The 24,274-nt window shown below is 40.6% G+C and overlaps 1 protein-coding gene across 2 annotated transcripts in view; it reads left to right on the top strand.

Moving 5' to 3' along the window:
- Window positions 1-13,663: 13,663 nt before the first annotated feature.
- Window positions 13,664-24,274, top strand: part of grid1a (glutamate receptor, ionotropic, delta 1a) — a 278,394-nt gene continuing 267,783 nt past the window's right edge. The window contains exons 1-2 of one of the 2 annotated variants that reach the window (XM_085183758.1): window positions 13,664-14,387; window positions 15,944-16,099. In XM_085183758.1, the coding sequence (XP_085039884.1) occupies window positions 14,309-14,387; window positions 15,944-16,099 (235 nt within the window). In that variant the 5' untranslated portion in view covers window positions 13,664-14,308. The remainder of the gene's footprint in view (window positions 14,388-15,943; window positions 16,100-24,274) is intronic. The other variant, XM_085183759.1, reaches the window with a different exon arrangement.

Below are 24,274 nucleotides of genomic sequence, written 5' to 3'. Positions count from 1 at the left end.
TGCTGGCTTGTCAAACACCTCCATAGTCAATCTCAGCAGCCTTATCGCCACATGAAGAAGCTCCTCTCTATCACTTTCCTCTTCATCTTCTTTCTAACGAGCTGCTGAATTGCATGTGTCATGACCACGATTATACAGAACATCTGTTATGCATTGTCTTTTTTTTATTATGCAGTATTAGAATTGGAATAATATACATGATCAGTATGTGCTCTGAAAAAATGAAAGTTGAAACAGAGGGAATTTGGGGTTATAATATCGTGTGTATCTATATATGTGTATATATGATGTAAGATTTCATCAGTGTGTAAATGTGTGCCTGGAGTATTTCTCATTTACAAATAATAGTAGAAATCTTTTACACAATATTTTATGTGAGATGAATGTGCCTCGAACTTGTCTCTCAAATATTCAATGAAAACACAGATTCTGTTATATTTCCTTGGCTCATGTTACACAGTTGCATTAAAGTTAATGATTCTGCACAGAGAGCCACATTTTCTCTGAATTAGATAGTCTTCACACTTTTTATGCGTAATGTCAGGAGATTGTGGACATGCTAATTGCTTTAGCTCCGTTCACTGCAAACCCGTCTTGGCTACCTTGGTTGCTCGGCAGAGTGGCTGTAACTGAGCACAGAATATGATGCCTTTCCACAAGTCCTCTCATTTACATTATCTCAGGGGGATGTTAAAAAACAAACAAACAAGCAAAGCACAGTATATTTAAAAAAAAAAAAAAAAGAGCACTGGCTAAGAGTAGAAACTCTCCAGCCTATACACACCAGCACCCAATCACTTCAAGCCACACCCACTTCTGCAACAAATCAAACAATTGCAGAAAATGAACAGGTAGTCTTGTTAGTAATATGTACTTTTAGAACCCTTCAAAGACGGTTTTTTTTTCAGTAGCACTTGACAATCCACTCACAACAGGGTACTGACTAACAGGAGTTTTGTCCCTCTTTTTGCTGTTGTGCAAGCGCAGTGGGTATTTTTCTTTGTCTTCAGAAATCAGACAAAGAACCATAATCAGTCTTCGATCTAGCCATAAATCATTCAGTGCACTGATGCACGCCAGCAGTTTGAGGAATCATTTCCTCGCAGCCTAACAAGATTATACATAAACTTGCTGTAAGATGTTTTACTTGAAGGTCGACAAGGCTAAGAAAACAGTTTGCTCGGATGAAGAATTTCAAGTGTATTCTTTGTTTTTGTAGATTTCAGCTGCTAATTTTGCAGCTCTTTTGTTAACTTTTCACTTGCTTTTGCTTTAATTGCAGACACACATCAAGGGGCAGACTAGTCTGGATTTTACTGCACATCAATTCAAAGTGAAAAAAAAAATTCCTACCGGTCCACTATTGTTTGACAAATTTTTCAGCCCATCTTGCCTTCATCAAAGCATGTTTATTTTTGACACACATTGGATAGATAACTTTGTAATTAAAGGCTGCCATGCAAACACAAAGATGCTTGATGCTTGCATCACACTAAATTATATTGTGCCTCCGCGATCCATCTATTCCTGGGTTATCTATAATATTATATGTTGTTCAGTTTTAGACTCACACATTTTTTATGGTTAAGAAAACAAAAAGAGGTGGATAAAATGATATATATTTTTCATTTATTTTGATAGATGTAAACATAAAAATGGCTCACTGAATGTAGTTGCCAGGCATTTAAATTCTGGCATATTGTCAATAAAAGAAAATGACATAAATGACTGGGTAATGATTGTAATATTCTCACCCGCACACTCGGAAAAAAAAATCCATTAAGATGAGAGGATATTGCTGGTCATGCAATATTGGCCAGAATCCCCTGTTGATCTCTGAATCACACTCAGTCGCTTAGTTTTGAATAGGACAAAAAAAAAAGAAAAGAAAAAAATCAACAACAACAAAAAACCAAACTGTAAGACAGACACTTAAAATCTTGTGGCAGTTGTTCCCCTCGAGTTAAGAGCGAGTAATCATCCGGTCCATCGTTTCTTTTTTTGCACAGAACCACAACGTATGACTTGGAGTTGCTGACTGCCCTCATAACCGCTTCACGCCGAAAACCTCTGCAGTGTCTCCTGAACGGCACGATGTGATGACGGTACAGGAGCCACATCTTCAAAGAGCAGAAGCAATTCTGAAGTCTTCAAGCTAGACACTCTCATCTGCATTGCTGCATCTCGAGATCTTATCAACAGAAATCATAAGCAGGACCAGGGACAAGGACAACTCTAATGGAGCCAAACACCCACAGAAAACATGCTTAACTTCCTGCCAAGAATAGTAAGACACGGCTTTCATTCCAGCTATTTAATGACAGCACATTTTCATTCACAGGGTGTCAAATACTGCCATTTTGTCAGAACCGCTGTCATCTCAAAATATGCAAGAAGTGCCATCTAGCTTGACACCCCAGGTTATGGCAATGGTGAGACAGATCACTCACTCCCAATTTTTTTTTTTTTTTTTATATGAATGCTGATATTGGATCTATTTGTGCTCCATTAAAATGCACTGGGTAAGCACAATAACACAATGGGTATTTTTCATTGTGTAGGGTCAGTGTTTTGAAATAGCATATTTTAACCCAGTCTTTATTGCCCAAGTTATTATTATTAGTAGTAGTAATAATTAGAAAAACAAACTCAAAAGGCCACAAAATACTTATTTTTTTATGTTTTAAATCAAGACCATTCTCTGTGCTTCAAGGCAATATCTACCACTTTTCATAAATCCTCAAAACGTGTTGACTGAAGTGCAATCCTTTGCAATGTCTAATTTATTTAGGAATAAATAAAATGAATGCAGACATTTTTGGCCTAAATGTAAAAACAAAATGTCCAGGGAGAAATAAAAACAGCTTTGACATTGAACGTCGCCATTCATTACTGAGTCTATTCAACTGGATTTGAAAGAATTTTCTTAATTTTATGCGGTGTTCAGCTTTCATTGTTTATTACTCTCCCCCTGACCGAGGGACCGGTGGTTCTAATCTTTCAACTGCTACATGAAAAATGATTGAAATCAGTCTGAAGTCAGCAGATTTACGTATGCAGCTGTAATAAGAAATGTATCTACATGCAGCTGTCATCAAACCACCTTTATGCCTCAGTGTACCAATTAAACATAACAAGGTCTGTAGCGATTCACCTGTTTGTATTATCGGCCTCAGCAGACTGCTGACTGGAAACGTGAATTCCAGCAAGCACACAGACAAGTTAATGTTTTCATCAATTCAGAAGATATTATATTGACTTATATTAATTTCTGAGAAGACCCTAACCTTAGCTGTAAGTGCTTCTTGTCTATTCCCATCTTCACTTTGATTTTGAACCCAAACTACTTCTGTAAACAGAATTATGTCCCCACAACATGAGCAATACAAGTACACATACACACAAAGAGCAGAATGTTGTAAACAGTTCGCTTCTAAAGAATTAATTCAAAGTGTCAACAGACGTTGGGGCATGATAGTGGGTCAGTATTACGCTGGCTAAAGAAGATGCAGCCGTTTAATCCTCATTCCCAAACACGCATCCACAATCCATTAAAACCCCAAACAAAAGTGCAGGTGAATGCATTCACTCAGCTGTGAGTCAGGGTTCAATTTTGGCAAACCTTTGAGGAAAGATGGACCTTTTGGGGTATTTCTGTTTCTGCTTAGCAGCATTTACAGAATCATGCCGCTCTCCTCCAGCTTTTAAAATTCATCCATTCCTATAATTACTTTTAGTTTAAATTAGAAAAATCCAGGTTACACTGAACTATCAAAAGTACATTTATTTTCACTCAGTTTCAAAGAAGCCTTAGAGAAAGGTGTTTCCAATCTTAAAGCCTATTGAATACCCATTTATGCTATTGATTATGTGTCACCATGTGGCTTGAACCCAACTCTCACATCTCACCAAAGTATTTCCTCAAAAGGTTGTCAAAGAATTGTCACAGCACTCAAGTTAAACCGGGATTTAAACAAATTTCATCAACGGCACAGATGGCCTTTCGAATCAATCATTCCCCCTCGGCAAAAGTAAAAATGAAAAATGCACAAGGCTGTACATGACAATGTACATGCAGGTCCCCAATTTTACTGACCATGCGCACTAAATGTGCCTGTCACAGTCATTGTGAATAAATGCTGTTATCATCTGTTGGCAACAAGGAAGTTGCCTGCAGCTAAGGCAGACACAGAGACAAAACAAAATATTATCCTCCCACAAAGAGCCTGAGGCAGGCAGAAAACACAACACCCGCGGTCATACAGAATGTGTAAATATACTTATTAATAGCTATGCATTTACACTCATGTATATGTAAAGTAATGCTCATATTTCCACTGCCCTCCATACACATGTTTTATAACAGCATGGACAGAATGTGGCAAGATTGATGTCCAATAATGCAGGCAATATATTATTCATGTTGGGGGAGGGGGGGGGGGGTATTTTCTTATTTCTGAATTCTGGTCTTTTGCCTCTGTGGATTATGCAACATGTACATTTAGACTCAACAGAAAAAAGACCTAAAAATTATCCAAAATTCTCAGACTACCAAAGTGTGTACTGCAGTAGGTGGTTTTATTATTATTTTTTAAAAAAAAAATGTTTATAAAAATGTTTATAAAACTGCAGGGAAAGGATCAACAAAGATTTCACATTCCGGATGTTGAGTTTGTTCCACCAGTGGAGGGCCAGAAGAAACAAGAGTCTCAACTGAGATTAGAAGCAACAAAACCCTCAGAGTTAGCGTTCACCATGGCATTATCAAAACCTAAGGTTGTTGGCCAGCACTGGAATATTTACCTGGATTTCTACCACTACAAGAAGCTTAGTCTTGTCCAGACTGAGATTTATGATGCCAACATGATAGCAATTTTTGATAGCAATATGTGGTCTCCCATTTTCTACTGGAAAGGTCTCAAAAGGGGGATACTTCTCTGTAAAATAAAGCGGGAATTCAATTGGTGGTCTTTGAATTCTTTATCTGGGATTGCAAGGCTAAACATAAACTTCCCAGAAGCCAAATATTTCTGCATTAAATTAATAAGCCTTTTTTATTCTCTTATTAAGCTTCTTGAAAAAAGAGAGGATTTTAAATAGAGGGAGGATGTTGGTGTTGATGGACAGGTCCATAAAATGCAGAGGTTAAACAGAAGTTTGCTTCCTTAAACAGTCACAGTTCTTAAGATAATCAAAACTATGACAATGCAGTGACCTTAACAAACTCAAATGACGATATACACAAACTCAAACACTTATATAATATTTTCTGCTATTATTATTAATACCCGCGCTCTCATTCTCTCATTCACCGATGCGTGTGTTCACAGAACTGAGAAAATTTAATGCATGTTGAAAAAAAAAACGAGTGCACATCTATTGTGGTGCTCAGAGTAAACATGAGGCTTCTATCTAAAGGAGAGCCCCTATTTTAGTGTGAATTACAGCTGCATCAAATAATGCACATTTATCGGAGTATTCATGACTTTGTCATTACTGTTAAGTCTTAACAGCATGCATTTAAAATGATCTAAGGCCTTTGTCAGCTGGATAATATCCTACTCCAATCATGTTTGTGTCACTGAATGGATCGCTTGGCTCCATGTCATCAAATGCAGTGTGACAGTTAACATAATAGGCGTGCAATACTAGACTATATCATTTGCCAATTAATTAATCCAATAGAGCCTAGCTAGACCTATTAAATCCTATTCTAATTAATCAGATGCCACCAGGATACTCTGTCACTTACCCCAAATTTGAAGGATAATTACCCAAATGGAAGCCAGTAATGTCACTGCAGAGATTTTTTCCTAATGATATCTGCTTTTGAAAAGGGAAATGAGGCATGTTCCTGCATATTTTCAGTATAGAAGTGACAGATTTACTAGGGTACTGATAAATCATGGCTAAACCTTGTGAACGGTAACAAATCTGCATATAGAAACTCTGGTAGGTATCGGGATGACTTTTACAAGTACAGGAGTGGGAGGCATATTTTTTTCTGCCAATGCAAGGATGCAATTTGGTTTCTATATCAGTAACTCATATTGTGTAAAATTTCGCCATAAGGCCCAAGGCTTAAACTTCTTTAAAGTGGTCTGGTTGTCCACAGGGAAGGGAGGAATCCCGTAGAGTTAAAAGAAGACCAGGAACTGAGGTGAATATTAAGAGTGTTGTCATCTTCTCCTCTTGCACACAGTTTGAGAGAAAGTTCTTCAACTACGAACTTCCAGTGAGAGGATAAGAGAAGAACATAGCAATTCTGGGGCAGCATGAGAGAAAGTGAAAAGGGACAGAGGGCAATAACATACAAAAAGGAATATTAGTTTATTACACTGGGCCAACTTTCCAGAAGGCTAATATCCAGCTTTTACTTAATTATACATAGATTCATGCTTGTGCTTGTGTGACTTATCCTGGTGTTTCCTTCTTCACTCAATATTTGTGAGATCCTTTATTTTTGGACACAATATTAATGAATTCGCTGTGTGGAGTTAATGTTAATATACATGTATGACAGCTACACCATTCATACATACATTCAATCCCTGTACAACCGTTGCAAGAGCTTGGTTCGCATTGCCGGCAATAAGTCGGACTCGTTCCCGGTGGGTGATGGGCTCCGCCAGGGCTGCCCTTTGTCACCGGTTCTGTTCATAATTTTTATGGACAGGATCTCTAGGCGCAGCCAAGTGGTGGAGGGCTTTCGCTTTGGTGGCCTCAGAATCTCATCTCTGATTTTTGCGGATGATGTGGTTCTGTTGGCTTCATCGGGTGAGGGCCTCCAGCTTGCACTGGAGCGGTTCGCAGCCGAGTGTGAAGCAGCGGGAATGAGGATCAGCACCTCCAAATCTGAGGCCATGGTTCTCAGCCGGAAAAGGGTGGAGTGCCCACTCCGGGTCGGGGATGAGTTCCTGCCCCAAGTGGAGGAGTTCAAGTATCTCGGGGTCTTGTTCGTGAGTGATGGGAGAAGGGAGCCGGAGATCGACAGCTCCCGATTCACCGTGGTGAAGAGGGAGCTGAGTGTAAAAGCGAAGCTCTCAATTTACCGGTCGATCTACATCCCTACCCTCACCTATGGCCACGAGCTGTGGGTAGTGACCGAAAGAACGAGATCGCGGATACAAGCGGCAGAAATGAAGGGTGGCTGGCCTCTCCCTTAGAGATAGGGTGAGAAGTTCGGCCATCCGGGAGGGGCTCAGAGTAGAGCCGCTGCTGCTCCACATCGAAAGGAGCCAGCTGAGGTGGTTCGGGCATCTGACACGGATGCCCCCTGGGCGCCTCCTGGGTGAGGTGTTCCAGGCATGTCCCACCGGGATGAGGCCCCGGGGGAAACCCAGGACACGCTGGTGAGATTATATCTCTCGGCTGGCCTGGGAACGCCTTGGTATTCCCCCGGATAAGCTGAAGGAGGTGGCGGGGGAGAGGGAGGTCTGGGCCTCTTTGCTTAGGCTGCTGCCCCCGCGACCCGGCCTCGGATAAAGCGGATGAAGATGGATGGATGGACAGCTACACCACAACCCACTGCTGTTGCAGTAATTCCCTCCATATAAATCTCCTTTATATTCGTTTTCTTTTGCATAATGGTCACTGAAATGGACAGTTCATCTTTAAATATAGTTCTGAGATTTTCTTTTTAGTTAATCTTTTTCTGCCTGTGGCGTAGAGCTACAAAATATGAATAATGAACTTAATGGATATTTGCCAGTCAGTAGCACAGCTTTTTAATTCTCATTCAAGGTCTCTTCGTGTCTCGCTGCTTCACGTGTGTTCTCCTGCTACTTATTGGTAGTTTGAGTTTAATAATAAATCAGACTGACCTCCTCTTAAAAACTATGATGCTCAAGAGATCTTGTTGTTCTCATTTGCAAAGAGTACCTCTTTGCAGGTAGATTTTTAAGTGTGTTTCTGCTAATTGGCTCCCCTTTGAACAACCTCATCCACTAATGACTGTCTTGCAGGCACAGCTGGAGTAGCTGACACAGGCACAGGGTTCAATAGTGCTGCTCAGAGCAACCAAAACAAATGGCAGAACAGTCGCTAGTAGGTGTTTAAATGTTCAGCATATTTGCAGGCAAAATTGTCGCCTTACAGATCCTTCAGATGCTGGATAATAACTAGTTTGTGTTGGCTACAATGATACGGTTTTATTTCATTTTGAATTCGTGAGCAGATTTTGCAGATGAATACTAATTTTTAACACTGTTTATTTAGATAAATAAAGACAGACAGATGGACACACAGCCCATTGACCCTACAGCCTCCCCACAGACCTGTTTATACACTGAATTCTAGACAACAAAAACACAAAACACTGCCCACATCTCTTAGATGTACTCTTTTATTTTTAATAGGAGTAACCACAATCTACTCTCAGTGGTACATAGACAGGATGCTGAGGCGTGTGTTTGTTGAACAGGGAGAAGGAGAAAAGAAACAGAAAAACAGAATAGTGTTTTTTGGTTGTTGTTGTTTCTTTTAACACCCCTTAGACGTGAGTAGCTTGCTTTCAATGCAATAAAACAAGAAAACAACCCAACAAAAACACTTTTACATTTCTCAAACCACAGATAATCACTCTACTAGTCTATTCTGTGAGCTAGCTAGTATATAATTTGGGGTATTATTTCTACAGGTTTTTTTTCATATGCATTCTTTGTGGGAAGAGATCAGAGTCGGACACAAATGTAAAAAAAAAAAAGCAATACAGAGCAGCTATGGACATCGTCTCATGGGGTAGGTCTGGTCATGAAAAAAAGAGTTTCTTTCCTAGTGCAATGTAAACTTTAGGCCATATTTTAAAGCAGCAGGCCTGGAGCATGTGTAAATCTGCCCCACTGCAGGGCGGCATTATAATCATAAAAAAGTCTTTAATCTATGTGCAAGACCACGAAGGCTGCATACCTGACCAAGACTGACTCCAGAGATATCCCAGGTTGGTAAAACGTTCAAAAACCTCTGCTGTGACAGCTGTCACAGTTGTTGACTCCAGAATGTCACTGATAGACTTTCATTTCCTACCCATTCAAAGTTTCTGTCCACTGTTATTCTATATGCTAACTTATATATATATTTATTCTGTGCTTCATATCTCACTAAGGTTCATGTTGAAATATATAATGTTACAGATAGTCAACAATTCACTCATTGAAATTCTGAGTCTGTGATAGAGGTTGTGCTTATTCTCCCATAACATGATTAATCTATAATGTTACCTCAGGCTGTGTATTTGGAAGAGAGACTCTTGCTTATTCACCTCTAGTGCTGCAGATACTTATTGCTATTCCCTGCACATTTTTTTTGACATGAATGGATTTTCAACTTGTCTCAAATTTAACCCTGCTCCAAATTGGTGCAGGAGCTAATATTCAGGAGCACAAAGGGATGGACAGAGCCAGCTTGGCAGTGACAGACCCTTCAGTCAACTCATAATGTTAGAGCATATTCTGTAGCAATTTTTCTGTTAATGTAGCAGTCCTACTATATTATAAATCCATACTTCTGTGGCTTTGGACCACTGGTACTGCTCTTTTTGCATTCCTCAGTGGTAATACCAAGGACATAATCATACTCTGTGTATGCTGGCTGCTGCTATAACTGGTCTAATTATGTTGATGTACAGTAAATTTGATTGCGTGCGGCTGTCTCTGTCCAATTTTTTTTGCAAACTCTAGTTGTGTTAGGCTAGAGGCTAATGAAGTGATTAAACTCAGACTTATTCTACAGCACATGAAATAAGTTATCAAGTTCTGGCTCCATGTACAAGGATAAGGGCAAACACAATAGCCACAGTTAGTAATTACCTATCACTGTGTTTGAATAGAACAATATTAAATGTTCTTGGACTCAAATGCAAATGTACAATACCACTAATAGTACTGCAAATCTATGAAGACAGAGAGCAGCTACACAGAAGCAAAGTATTAGCAACCAGTTTGAACAGTTTGAACGGAATTGGCTGTGTATTTACATATATAATATCACTGCTGCATATGGACTACACCACAAGTCCCAAGGGGTCCCCAAGTCCCAATGGGAGACACCGTCAAAGGTGGTTGAGAACAACGGGGCTAGGGTCCTGCGGGACTTCAAGTTGCAGACAGACAAGCAGCTGCTGGCCAACCAACCAGACACAGTGATGCTTGACAAGGAGCAGAAGAGCGCACTTGTGATAGATGTGGCAATCCCAGTGGACCACAAGATAAAAAAGAAGGAGCACCAGGGGCTGAAAGAACAACTGGAACAGATGTGGAAGGTGAAGTCTAATGTAGTCCCAGTGGTAATAGGAGCATTAGGAGCAGATTCCAGCAGAATCCAGGGACTACAACAGAGCGCTCTGTCCAAATGAGTGCAGAATGCAGGAAATGAGGAAGCAGAAAAGATCGATGTAACCACTGTGAAATCACCTGCTGGTTAGTGAGTTCTGTCTTGAAGCCTTCAGCTGAGTGTTTTGAAGCTAGATAAGATGAGTGAGGAATTAAATCAAATGAGAAACGGAATGAAACTGCAAGCTTTTGCCATAGCAACAAAGGAGCCTTGTCCCAAAATATACTCTGCTTTATTGTCCCCTGTGACTCTGATTACCTCATTTAAGTGTTAATTGTAACAATATAATGTTTTTTGTAACATTATGTTGCATTATTATATTACATTCACCTCATTAGGAAAGTGTTAGCTGAATATTGAGCTTTTTTTTTCCACGGACTTCTAGACAGTTGGACCTCCCTTTGCAGCGGGAGGAGTTACCCCTCCCCGACTATTAGAAAGAAAACAGTTTTCGTTTTGGCCACACTTTTCACCCCTAGAAGTTATGCACATCTTTTATACACAGTCTGTGCCTCAAAATCAAATACAAGATTCAATATAAACAATTTATCATGCAAGAATTTTGCTCTGGGGTTTCGATTAAAAAAGTATACTTTTTATTATTTTGGAAAGAGGAAAAAAAAGGTATTCATAGATAGTTCAGGGTGGAGCAGGTAGTTATGTATTCATGACTAACAGCAGTTGTTCTGGCTTTGACACATTTGCATGTGACAGCTTCTCTCAATCTAAACTCACTTTTTGGCTTTCTTCCAATAAGGAAGAGAAAAAAAAAATCTGTCTTTCCTTTTCACTCCATTGCTCATAGCCATAAACATTAATGAGTCAGGTTTGTGTGACAATGAAATTCCACCTTCATTGCTGAAGAGCAGGCGTGACCTACCCACCAATGTCTCGGTAACAGTTTGCAGCAGTTTTGAGACTAACAGAAGTTGACACCCATGGAGGTGCACGAGGTGCACTGCTGAAGTGAATCTAAAGGAACAAAAACAATGAGCTGCAAAGGATTTTTGCTTTAATTTGGACAATAATCATTAGGAGACATTTTGGACCAACAGAGCAGGTATGACTCAACTGCATAATGAACCCAAAAATATGAACGATTATCCACTGAATGGCCTACTTTCTATGAAAAAGGTATTTTGTCTTTCATATTAAATCTACTTTCCAATGCATGGAACTTGCCGACCAGTGACTCAAAACAACACGCTGCGCTTCTCATGAAAATATCTCATAAATACCTTTCTATATGCAGAAAATATATATTAGAGGATATACATTATTTTCAACAAATCTGCATTAAATGGTAATAGCTAAAACACTCTGTGACAACAGTACTCTCACTTAAACTTACATATCCCCAGCAAATGGCTTGTCTTGTTTGACAATTTACCTATAAACCAGACACAACACAATTTCTTAATATGATATTCATTTCATGTTCGGAAGAATACAGTCACAGGATGTTTTTAAGGTTCATATCCAGAACTTGTTTGATTTAGGATTGATTAAGAACTTGTTAATTATTCTTTTTAATCATCTTATCTGTAAAAAAAAAAAAAGATATACATGCTATTGGGCAGTAGCTTCATTGCACCTTACTGGTGTCAGTCAGATGCAACACATCCTGATTATTCTTAGGCAGATTTTTCTCGAGTTGCACATCACGTATCACCCCTCACCCCCCACTCCAACAGAAGAGGAGAATGAAAGAGAGGGGCAGATTTGCACCTCAAGCACTCATAATAAACAAGAATGTACAATGAATGAAGCCTTTTTGAGACATATGTCACATGGCAGTTTAGCCAGTATTTAAAATGAATAATTTATTGATGAAATCTCAGCAACATATTGCTTCATAGATCAGTGAAATTAAGAGATTCATTCCTCTGCTGGGACCTGATGAAATTTTTATGGTGTTTTTGGATGCCTGTCATCTTAAAGCACAAATTTCAAGGTTAATCTTTCAGATTTGATCCCCTTGAAATGTGCCCAGATTGATCTACTGTGCTGTGGAAACTGTAATTGGGATCAAAGAGCAATAATTAATTCTCACAGTGTGTTCCTCCCCTTGTTGTCAAAGCAGCTGCTCATATACAAAAAAGGGAAAGAAAAATCTGATATATGTCACTAAGATGTGGGCTAGCATTCATCACATATTCAGGCATAAATATCTATACTACCCGGAGCAGTAAAAAGCCTTTCGGGTTCACTCCAGCCTGTTTCCTAATGACATGGCGATAGAGCAGTGAAATATGACCATCACTCATAAAAAGCGACATAAATCGTTAGGAAATGATTGAGATATTTTGTGCTACAGCAGGTGCAGTTTCTATAGATGGCCAGTAGGGGTAGTGTGTGATTTTTAGTAAAAAACGTTGGAGGCATGTGAATTCACCCCTTGCCTGCAATTAAAGTGAAGAACGTATAAAGGCGAGCTGAGGGGTTGCGGGGTGTTTAAAACATCCACTCCCTTATTACATATTGTTTCTAAGAATTTTGCATCCTGGAAAGAAACAGACAGATATAAATGTGCAGTGTTTGCTCTTCACTTGACTGTCTGTCCGGTGCAGTTCAGTGAAGGAGCTGTCCACTGCTGGTGGTGCTGAAACTTTGTTTTTTTGCGCCTCTGACAGACTTAACCAAACAATTAAGAGATATTTCCGTTTTTATTACATCCACGAGAAATATCCTTTAATTGTAAGATTATGCCTATCTAGAAATCTTCTGCCACGAGTTCCTCTTCTTCTTTATAGCTCTGCAAACGCCGTGCATTGCTCACTGATGTGTGTAAGGCTACCCAATAAAAATTACTGCCACCCTTTAGAGTGATTCGTGTCCTAAAAATTCGCTCCAACACTTTGACCTCGGCTTTATATATAAAAAACACACACCAATAGAGTCAATTCTGCAGAAGCAAAATTCAATTAATCGAACAAGCCAGGCTATAAGAAAGCGTTAGGTTTGTTTTCTGTTTGCTCCTGTGCGGAATGCTCCTCCGTCAACTCCATCCAGCTGTTCTTTGGTTCAGACAGGCGTAGTGGCTTCTGCCACGTCTGTCTCTCATCCATCAGCCCTCGCCGAGGATCACAGTGTGTAAATCCTTTTCTCTGGCACATCAGCTGCGCTCCGTCGTCGCTGAAGTATGGTGAAAATGTGTCCCAGTCGTTCTGGTCTTTCACATTTTCCCCGAAAACGACAACTTCTCCAAAAGTAAACTGTTCACACCGCCGCCAAATATGTACGCTGACTTTTGCGTGTCTGCTTTTGTCGCTTGTTTTATTTCTTTTCTTTTTTCTTTTTTCTTTTTTTTGTAAGTAAGGCATATCTTGTAAAGGGATTATTTTTTTCTTTGCCTGTTTTAACCTCCAGTCGTGTGTTTAATTATCGCCTCTCCACGCGTCTTTCTCCGGCTAGTCCAACTCATTTCTACCCGGCTTGTCGAAAAAAGCACCCGAGTCGTGAAGTCTCTGCAGTCACGTGATTAAGACAGGACTGAAGAGAGTGATTTTTTTCTCTCTCGGAGTGTGTATGTGAGCGTTTCTCCGTGTGTTGTTGGAGGGGTGTCCCTCCTCCGCATATTTTGCTGCTTGCCATGCTTTAGACGCCGGAGCGCGGGGAGAGAGGCGAGAGTGAGAACGCCGGTCTCTCTCACAGGGCTACCTGTCTTTTTAGGCTTACCTCGAGTCCCCGTCGGTTCGCCCTGGTCTTTTTGAGCCCACCTTCCTGCGGTCGGCTTGTTTTTGTTGGTTTAAAAAAGAGCAAGAGAGGAAGAGAGAGAGCGAGAGAGAGAGAGAGAGAAAACTGTGGTCATTTCTGTAGGGTTTACGCGGGTCTGGTCTATCAGGAGGAGGATCGCGGTTCTGTTTGGCTCTGGGTTTTGATCATCTTTCTTTCTTTCTTTTTTCTTTTGGGTGCTCCATTTGGACAGTACAGGACAGCCGAGCAGAGCTTGGATGAGCCGCCTCACTAAAATCCCGAGATGGAGTTGCTGCTGATCTGCCTTCCCCTGTGGATATTGCAATGCAATTCGGCCAAAGCGGACTCAATCATACATATCGGTAAGCGTCCGGCAAAAAAGAAAAAAACAAAAGAAAAAACAAAACATGTTTGGGTTGGTCAAGTGTAAAGGGGTGCGGGAATAAAGGTCAGCCAGCTTATACTGCCGAGATCACAAGATGTTGGTGAGAGGGCGGGATAAATAGAGTGTATTCAGCTTCATCCTGCGTTTAAGAAACACTTTGACTCTCCGGCGAGTTGAAAAGTTGGTGTTTTTGTAAATGACCAATCACCCGACCCTCATTGCTACAACTGTTTTGTTCATATTATTTATTGGTATTTATTCTATTTCTGTCACTTTTCGACGACAGATCGCTGCATTCATGTTGTCTTCACATCTTAACCAAACCACTGCCTGCCTTTGAACCGCAGTCCTGTACAAAAAAACCCAAAAAACCAAAAAGAAAAAACGATTTACAGTGAGCAGAAAGGCCTGTTTCAATGAAGCTGTGAAATAATAATGATAAAAACACTAATGTGCAATAGACAAACCGCTGAGGCTTTTTTTAGACCAAGCTACCTCTTGTGTGTACCCGACAAGCCTCAACTTTCCCCGGAACGTGACTGCAATGTCAAAAACAAAGATAGAGGGAATGTCAGCGGAGTTTCGTTTTATAGATGCAACACACATAGTGCCTCTTTGTACTCCAACTTCAAACCAGAGCTGCAGAGATGTGGAGATGCTTGAAACTCACCATCCAAACGATCTGGTGTGTGCCCTTAAACATCGCATTAGGTTTGATTTGACACTTTTGAAACATAACTGCAACCTCCGTTTCAACACGGACTCGGTATTTACCTTCATTTTGCCCCCCTTTTCATCAATGAGCAGCGCTGTAATCTCAGATAAAAACGTCAGTGTCACTGTGAGCAAATCTCGTCTCGGTGCTACGCCGCCGCCACCGCTGCTGCTGCTGCTGCTCACTGTTTACTGCAACAGTCTGGCAAGCAGCAGCAGGTGCTCAGTCACTGGCTTAATACAGCAGTGGGACTCCATCCAGATAATATTGGCTGATAGTCCGCATAATGTTAGTGTACCCCAATTATTCTTCTCGTTTCCCTGAAACCCCTTTCCGTGATGTATGTGCTCTCCCAATAGCAGCTGATGCCATTTTGCTAAACAGTGGAGGAGGGGGGCAGTTAAGCTTAAGTATTCCTCCCACACAAGGCCTACTGTGGGTAGGGTGCCATGGATCTGTTAGGCATGATGGATATTAACTTTCCAAGTTTGACTAAAACTAGTGCAGTGCGTGTTTCCGATTTCCGAGACCACGTCGCTCTCCGTGGTGCTGAAATCTCACCAGCGAAGACGCTTAGCTTCAGAAAAAAATACGTTTAATGTAAAGATATATAAAAAGAAAAACAGCACTGTTCAGTCCATCACTTTGGCAGACTGTGGGCAATAAAAGCTATGTTGTCTGCATTGGGTCCACAGCAAAAATAAATTTCGTTCATCATTATCTTCCCACATCTAACTTGCGCACACTTAACTACTGCGTGCCCCCCCCCCCCCCCCCCCTTCTTACTCTTCCAAGTAATTTACTGTTTTACTCAACAGGTGCCATATTCGAAGAAAACGCTGTAAGAGATGACCAAATTTTCCAACTTGCCATCTCAGACCTGAGTCTGAGCGATGACATTCTGCAGAGCGAGAAAATCACCCACTCCGTGAAACTTATCCAGCCTAACAACCCTTTCCAGGCAGTGCAGGAAGGTAAGCGTTCCTCGACCACCCCCCTCCCGCCCTTGGAATAAATTGCCGCTGCTGCTTTTATTTTAAATCTTATAACTTGGGGCAGCGTGTGGGACATCAGGAAGGGGGTCATCTTCTCTGCTCAGTAGCTATGATCACGCAAGAAGTCCGGTGTTTGCTGCGTGGTAATCTTGACTGTCCTGATCTGCTGGAGCCCCAAGAGAATGTTGTTCATTCACACATTGAAGCGATGGCTAGTAGAGCGGGCAATGATGATGATTCACGTGCTTCTGTGAGCGAGGGAAATAGCTGTGTGTGCGTGCGCGTAGGCGTGTATGTGTGTGCGTCGCCACCTGCAAAGCGCTCTGCCACTGTACCAAAGCAAGGTGTCTTCTGTGGTTGAAAAGCTAGGTGGAAGCATTGAGTTAAGAGCACAACAGGACAAGATGTTATATGTGTATAAAAATCATGTGAAGACGATCAAATGAAGTTTCCCTACTAATCCAGGAGTTATGTAATGATGAGAGAGTAATATTTCTGGGTTTGCATGCCTCTTTGAATGGCAAACACTACAGTTTTGTCTACTTCTTTTGGCTTTCCCATACTGTAGGTGCCCAGAATGGACACACGTCCACACATCAGACACCAAATTAATAATGAAATAATTTCAGCCAAGGTTATCTCACTCAGATGCCGAACAGACTGCAAAAGGCGATTAAACATTCTTCTGCTGAAATGAATCATTAAGACTTTAATAGGTTCCTGGGGATCTTCAAAAGCTGTTTATGTCCCCTGCACTTAGTTACTAGATCCTACTTTTGTCCCCAGTTGCACAAAGGCCTTGATGACTCATTGCTATTCATAGTGCCCCTGACAGGCAAAAAAATTATATTATGTCTCGCCTTTTGCTATAATTATCCCGTGTCATTTAGCTGAGGCTTTTAACAATGTCACAGATATCTAGTATTCTACTTTATATTTCCAAAAGCAAACTTTAATCCAGATGAGTCTTAACTCAAGCAGTCTGTCATTTGAGTTCTTTACATATACCAGAAGTATACCGTCATTATCCAGCTGCTGCTGCGGAGATAAGATGAAAAATGTGTTACAGGCATATGACACTTGGCTGATTTATCAGTTGTTGCTTGAGATGCAAAAATCAAGTAATTAAACTGACTTGCTAGCAAGTCATTCACCACTTGTACTTCAGTCTAATTAGTGTAGTTAGTCAAAGATGGAACTTTACACCTAAACTTGTTCATGCTTAACTCATACCAATTACCTTAACAATGCTTTCTTTTGACAATGACCTTCACAGTATTTTAACACAACACAATGTGTGCATAAAAACGCTTATATACACACAAAGTTTTTGATAATAATTTTTCTTCACTGAAAAGCTTCTTATTTCTTATTGAAAATAATTCAGCTTATCACTTCTGAATAAACTGCCTTTCTTTACCCTTGATTGGGTATCATTTAGCACGCTTAATTATTGTTTATGGGCAGGCTCCCGCTAATTAAATATTTAAGTGGTTGATTAGAAGGCATTCAGTTTCTGGAGAGAGTTGGGAATAATGTGCAGTCGATGACATGAGGATCAATGTGCGGCCTCAGATTCTTGCACTATACACAAAGTAGGCTGGTGAACACTGGGTGACAACTGGGATAAGTCAACCTTTTGCTTTGCTCTTTTGTTCGCTGCCATCCTGCTGTGAGTGGCAGTCAGGACCTTGCCGTAGCATGGTGTACAGCGAGGAGAGTAGAGGTGGGTATAAAGAGTGAGAGGGACGAAGAGCAAAAAAAGCGACTGTGTGTGTGGGGGGGAAGGAAGAATCATGATCAAGACCTGAATAAACATGAGAGGGCTAAAGAAGAGCAAACGATTTCAGTGAGGTGATAAGGAAAATTTGCCATCTCGAGACAAGTAGTTCTGTCGTCATGTTTGCCCTTATTTGGCTATCTTTGTCCTTGCTCTGCTAGAACATATATTAATGAGGAAGTCACACAAACGCCATGCAAACAGAAACACTCAACTATTCAGTCCTCCCACGCTTTTATCGTTTAAAGATGACAGCTCAAGGCTGGCTGGATATACTGCCTGACCACACAACTGGCAGATGCTGTCCTATTTATATGCTGGAATAACTGAAATGAATGAACAGGGTGATTTCAACACCGAGAGTGGAAGCTCACAAGCATCAATGCTCGCCATGAGACCTGTAGGGCTTATCTGCCATCAGCTTTGTGTTAAATAGAAAAACAAGACACTTATTATAATTATATAAAATTCTCTTCCTAAATTGTGAGAGAATAAGTCATGCTGAGGTGAATTTGTCACAGTGGCTAGAGAATACATAGTAAAGCAGGACATGGTTTATAGTACAAAATATTACAATGCTGAATTTCTTATGTGTACAGTATTTCTCCTCACATTTGTTGTGGAATTATTACAAGTAAATAATTCCATGACAAATGTTAGGAGAAAAGAAATATGGTTTTTCACACATCTTAAAATTTGCAACCCAGTTTTCCCCTTGTAATTAAAAAATAGAAGCTTGTCCTCTGGACATATAAGTTTACATGGGAAACAAAGCTTTTATATCTTTTTCTGTCTTACTTTTTATTCAGGGGCAGTTAAAGCAAGGGGACAGCAAACTTGCCACCCTGTTGTATCATTATGCAAATAAGAACCTATGCATATTTCAAGAAAAGCTCAGCCTGTAAGGCGGAGTTCTTTCCTTTTTTTTAGCCCCATAGTTGCTGGGTGAGCATTTAGACGATATGCAAATAATGTAAACATCTCATAAAACGAGAATGCCATGCATCACAACACAACTTTGCTGCAGGTGTGTGGTCAAAATACAGCAAAGTTGCATTAAGATTCTGCAGCCATGTTAGCAGCCCTGAAAGGCTGAACTTGGGCACTGTGGTAATTTGAGATACGCATGCCAGCATGCAAACAATATTTTGACAACAAACTCAAAGATGTTAACCTGCTGGTGGCCATAGAAGAAAGGTTCATGACAGAGTGTGCAAAGCTTTATCCTTTAGGCTCTAGTTTCATGTTCTGGAACAAATGTAACTATTGCGGCATTATATGATTAGCAAGCACGCCAACAGGACAACAGTGTGGGACTACTGAAACTTTTCAAAACTAATTAGCTAAACATACATTTCAGTTTTTGCATAGCAGGCATTCAAATTGTATTGAATGCCAAAATCACTTTTTTTGAGCTGTTTCACTATTTTGTGAAGTCCCCAGCAGAGATTTCCATTACAGTTTAAAGAATATGGGACACAGTTAAGGAAAATAGTTCCCTCCTCAGTAATTTGTTGAGTGTTCTGTCCCGCTGAGTCCTCTTCACACACCACACCAAGAGTGACCCTCCATTTTCATCTAACCCCTGCCAAGGTAACGTCAAGGAGGATTTAATTCTTTGTCCTTTATGTTCCTGTAAGCCAATAGAGTTCAAATTAGTTTTTTTTCTCTTTGTCCTTTCCTCAGTCCATAATGACAAAAGTTGAAATAATGGGTCCTCAGTGTTGCCATTGATAATGCAATATCTTCCCTGCGAGTGTCTATTTATGACAACTCATTACTCGCTGTGTAAACGTGATGTAATGCTGCCCTTTCGCTATTATTGTCCCTGTAAATTTAAAAAGCCTACATAAATCTTGGTAACAGATTTGTTTGTGCTTTTATGTCTTTTTACACAGAGGGACGATGATCAGGCCATTATACCAGCCCCTGTTAATTATCCAACAGTAACTTTAATCTATCATAAGCACTTCAGTGGGCTGTAAAAAGCCGGCAGGTGACTTAAAAAAAACTAATTAATGTTGTGACAGAGGTGTATACATGTTATTTATTCCCTTCAAAATGTAAAGCATCCATGTAGGCCAGGTAGGATTAATCAGCATTTGCAGAGCTGCTTCTGCGGTTGTTGGGTGATACTTGGAAAAATTGTACATTAGCATGAAATATTCATTTGAAAATAAATTGTTCCCAAAAAAGAAAATCCACATTCTGCCACTTAAAGTAATGCGGCAATGAACTCATAGTAGATCTTTTCCACATATAAGGTTGTATATATTGAATACACGGACTTACCAGAATTCAGTTTGTCACTGGGAGAGGATGCCATCACCAGAAGGGGCTTATCTAATGTTTCCTTTTTATTTGATTGTCACTTTTTGATTTTTTTTAATCCATCCACCATATATAGGGCCTCAAAAACTCTTCTAAAAATGGTCATATGTACTTCCTGCTTCCTCCTCACAGTCCTGCAGTGCTATATTACAGAGTTTATTGATGTGATCGTTTCCCTGCTCGCACATTATTTATCTGTGAAATGTATCATAACATTTAGCTGGCATCCTGTGTGATTTGAACTTCTGATCGCTCAGCGAAGGCTGATAAGATCCTGCACAATTTTTAGAACTGAGGACTGATCATTAAAGAAGATGCAAATAGGGTTCAGATGTGTTGATTTCTATAATGAATGTGCCTGTGCAAGTGGAAAGTTTTTTATTTATGGAGAAGTGTGTTCAGTGCTGTAATATCTATAATGGACTGGTTCTTATATAGCGCTTTTCTACTCTTCTGAGCACTCAAAGCGCTTTACACAACTTGTGCATTCACCCATTCACACCCATTCGCACAAGCACATTGATCTAAGTGCTTTCTAAGTAACATTCACACACATTCATACTCCGATGGATGCATCGGAGAGCAATTTTGGGGTTAATATCTTGCCCAAGGATATTTGGCATGCAGACTAGGGGAAGCCAGGAATCGAACCACCAACCTTCCGATCAGTAGATGACCTGCTCTACCACCTGAGCTACAGCCACCCCATGGTCTGGTTATATTACCATGGTTACCCCATGGTAATATGGTCTGCTTGCTCCTTGCTTCACAATCCAGCTGTTTCACAGATATTCCTCGCTCAGCTTGCCTCGTTGCAATTCATTTGACCTCTTCTGAGAGATTTCAAAGGTAAAATATTCCTTCCTTTGTTGCACGGGTCACACTTTAGTAATATTACAGCTATAACTGTTATGTAACGGACAGTGCATTTCTGTATTTTAACACACTTGCACTTTTACACGTAAGCCATTCACAACAGCATTGGTGGCATAGGGAACGCTCTTTCGGGCCTGTTGGCTGAAAAGCAAACTAAAGAACATACATTCCTGAACATTTTCTTTAGAATAGCCAAAGTCAGCATTGTCTGAAGAGAGAAAGGAAGCGAGAGAGCGGAGTACAGAAGGAAAGGGACACAGAGAGGTCAAGACTGTTAAATACTGGGTCTGCTTAGTAGGCCTGCAGGTTTTGTCCTCTGTGCTGTACAGGAACAGCTGGTCAGAACTGCTCTCTTGTGGTAGGTTACTTCTGTGTCACGTAGCCTCAACATTTGCAACAGATGTCTCATTTGCTAGTACTCCGACTCTTCTTGAAAGTAGCTCAGAGACATTTATAAGTATCCAATTATAAAAAAATACTCTAAAGACTTTAAAAGTGGTTTTGACTTTGGTGTCAAAAGACTTGGTCTGCTGATTAACTTCAGGAAAAGCGTCAGTACGCTCAAATGCCACATCTGATGGTGGAATTCTTCAAAGAAATCATCTGTAGCACTGCTAAATGTCACCATGACCAGGGATTTTAGTAATCTTTTAATTTGGGTAAACAGGGTTGGAAAGTGTGGAAACAAGTTTTTTTGTTTTTTTTTTACAAAGTCTCACAAGTAAATACACTGAGAAAGAGAGTGGGAGCATTGCATTGCCGATTTTTATTGTTGGCTTTTAGGGAAATTGTGAAGTTTAGTCTGTGTCAGAATTATAATATTGCTCTAATTAGAGAGAGTGGCATGCATTCATGTTGGGCCTTTGTTCATTTGTGTATTCATCACACTCCCTATGTTGCCACACTGGCAGACAGCTGAGGGCTGACTTCAAAGTATTCTCATCGCTTTTCATACTGGCATGTTTGACTGAGGATGTTCTGGGGGGTTCATTGTGTAAAAGCCTGACTGATGGCTTGGGTCCTATGATGGCTGTTTGTACCTGAAGGCCATATGAAGGAAATGCCCACTTAAAAAATGGATTCATTTTTTAACAGCACAAAGTACATACAAATCTTGATAGATGTTTGACAGATTATTCCTCCGGTGATCTAGCATGTGTACTGAATTTGGCATCCGAGGATATTTTGGTCATTTTGCCCTGTCAGGCAGTGACAGGCGAAATTTATCCTGCTGGTTCCTGTGATTGTTGTTTAAAAGACATTTAACACCTGCATTGATTTTTCCAATATGACAAGAGCATCTTATCTATGAGGGCTGGTTAAAATCTGCATCTATCTGAACACAACTGAGCACATGCCACGCATAACCCAACAAGCTGCCTGTAATAACTTGCTCATGAACATGCAACATATGTTTTCCCCACCACCGGTTTCTCAGTCCCGTGTCTTATTCATGTCCCTGCCTTCTTTGGCATGACAGATTTATAACGAGCTGTAGAGAACACTGTGACAGATGTTAGTGCTTTGCTACGACCCCAAACAGCCCCCAACCACCGCTGGGGATTGGCCATCAATACTGCTCTACCTGTTAGAGCGAGAGAGACCGAATGAGACTCATACACAGAGAAATGGGGGGGAGGGGGTGGCCCAGAGGAGATGTCCTGTTCAATCAGACTGATGTTGATGAGGCCTTTGGCCTCCGTCCCTTGTAATACATCGGAGTCCCACATGTTACTAACATCATTTCTCTTTGTACACACACCATTATGCTTCGATGTTATTGAGCTGCCTAAAGTGTGCTGAGATGGCAGAGATGAGGTGGTGGGGGAGGAAGAGTGGGTGTATAAATGCCGGTAGAGGATTTGTTTGTTTGTGCATGCTGGTATGAATATATGTGTGGTAATATGCTGTAATATTTGAGAGTTTGTGTTGGGCTTTTAGATGCAGGTTTGCGGATGTGTTTGGAAAGTGATTTTGTGGTTTTGTGAGAGGCAGTGTTGGTCATGAAAGCAGTTTGGTGATGGGAGCTTTCAGCTACCCCTTTCACTCACTTGTGATGCTGACTAGCTCTGAGGGAAGTGTGTATAATTTACTACCCACCACCTGCACCATTGGCTGCAAGAAGACTTCATTCCAGGACAGAAGACAAAGAGCAGAAAATCAGCCTCAGAGTAAATCCTATTAGAGCCTAAACAGAAGTCGTCCAAAGAAATGGTGTGCGGCTATCTCTGACGTCACACTCATTGCAGACAGAGGGAGGAGAGCGATGGGGGTTTGTTTGTGGGTGGAAGTGGACTGGAAGTCTTGGTGAATATAGGGGTGAAGTAGAGTGAAATAGTGAGCAAGTGTGACAGTGAGGGTGAAAGCAGGGTGATGGAGATGGCTGAAGGCAGTGGGAAAATGCAGGGAAAAAAAAGGAGCAGAGCATGAAAAATCTTGGAGCGTATGGAAGACAAGAGGGGCAGAATCATTTGAAACTGCGGACTCGGCTCACTAGCCTTATTGATGAAAAGATGCTAAAATGTATTTGGGAGCCATTGTTTGCATTAGTGCCCACAGACATGACTACCAAGTGGGACCATCTGTCAAAAGAATCCCTTCTCAGTCTTCTCTGACTCTCCGTCTCTCTCACATTGCCATGGGTCCTCTACCATGGCCAGGCAACATGGATTTTATCCAAAGATGAGGCTAAGCTAGTGTGTAAGCTCTCTATGAGTGATATCAAAACCCAGCTTAAACCTCAAGAGTATAAAGAGTGTAAAAGGCGAAACATGCAGACACCACTGAAAAGTGGGTCAAATGTGCATCCCGGTATGAATATACATCACTTTGGCTGAGAAGTATATTCTACAGTGAATCATCACAAGATTTTGCATAATTACTCTCCTTTTTTTGAACTCACTATGATGCTGTCTTGATTCTGTACTTACCCAATGGCTTTTTCCTTTTAGCAGTATTTGATCTAATACATCACAGTGGAGAGCAAGCTCCACTGTGCAAGCTGTTAATGTATGAATACACTGGCTTATATATGTTGCTAATATATATTTGTAATATATCTATATCATGGCTAAAGCACTTCTGGATGGATGCAAACTGCATTTCGTTGCCTTGTACCTGTGACATGTGCAGTGACAATAAAGTTGAATTCTATTCTATTCTATTCT

The sequence above is a fragment of the Neolamprologus multifasciatus genome, chromosome 13, assembly GCF_963576455.1.
Source record: "Neolamprologus multifasciatus chromosome 13, fNeoMul1.2, whole genome shotgun sequence".
NCBI lineage: Eukaryota > Metazoa > Chordata > Actinopteri > Cichliformes > Cichlidae > Neolamprologus > Neolamprologus multifasciatus.
The sequence above is the reverse complement of the archived record's forward strand: the minus strand, read 5'-3'. Positions and strand labels throughout refer to the sequence as shown.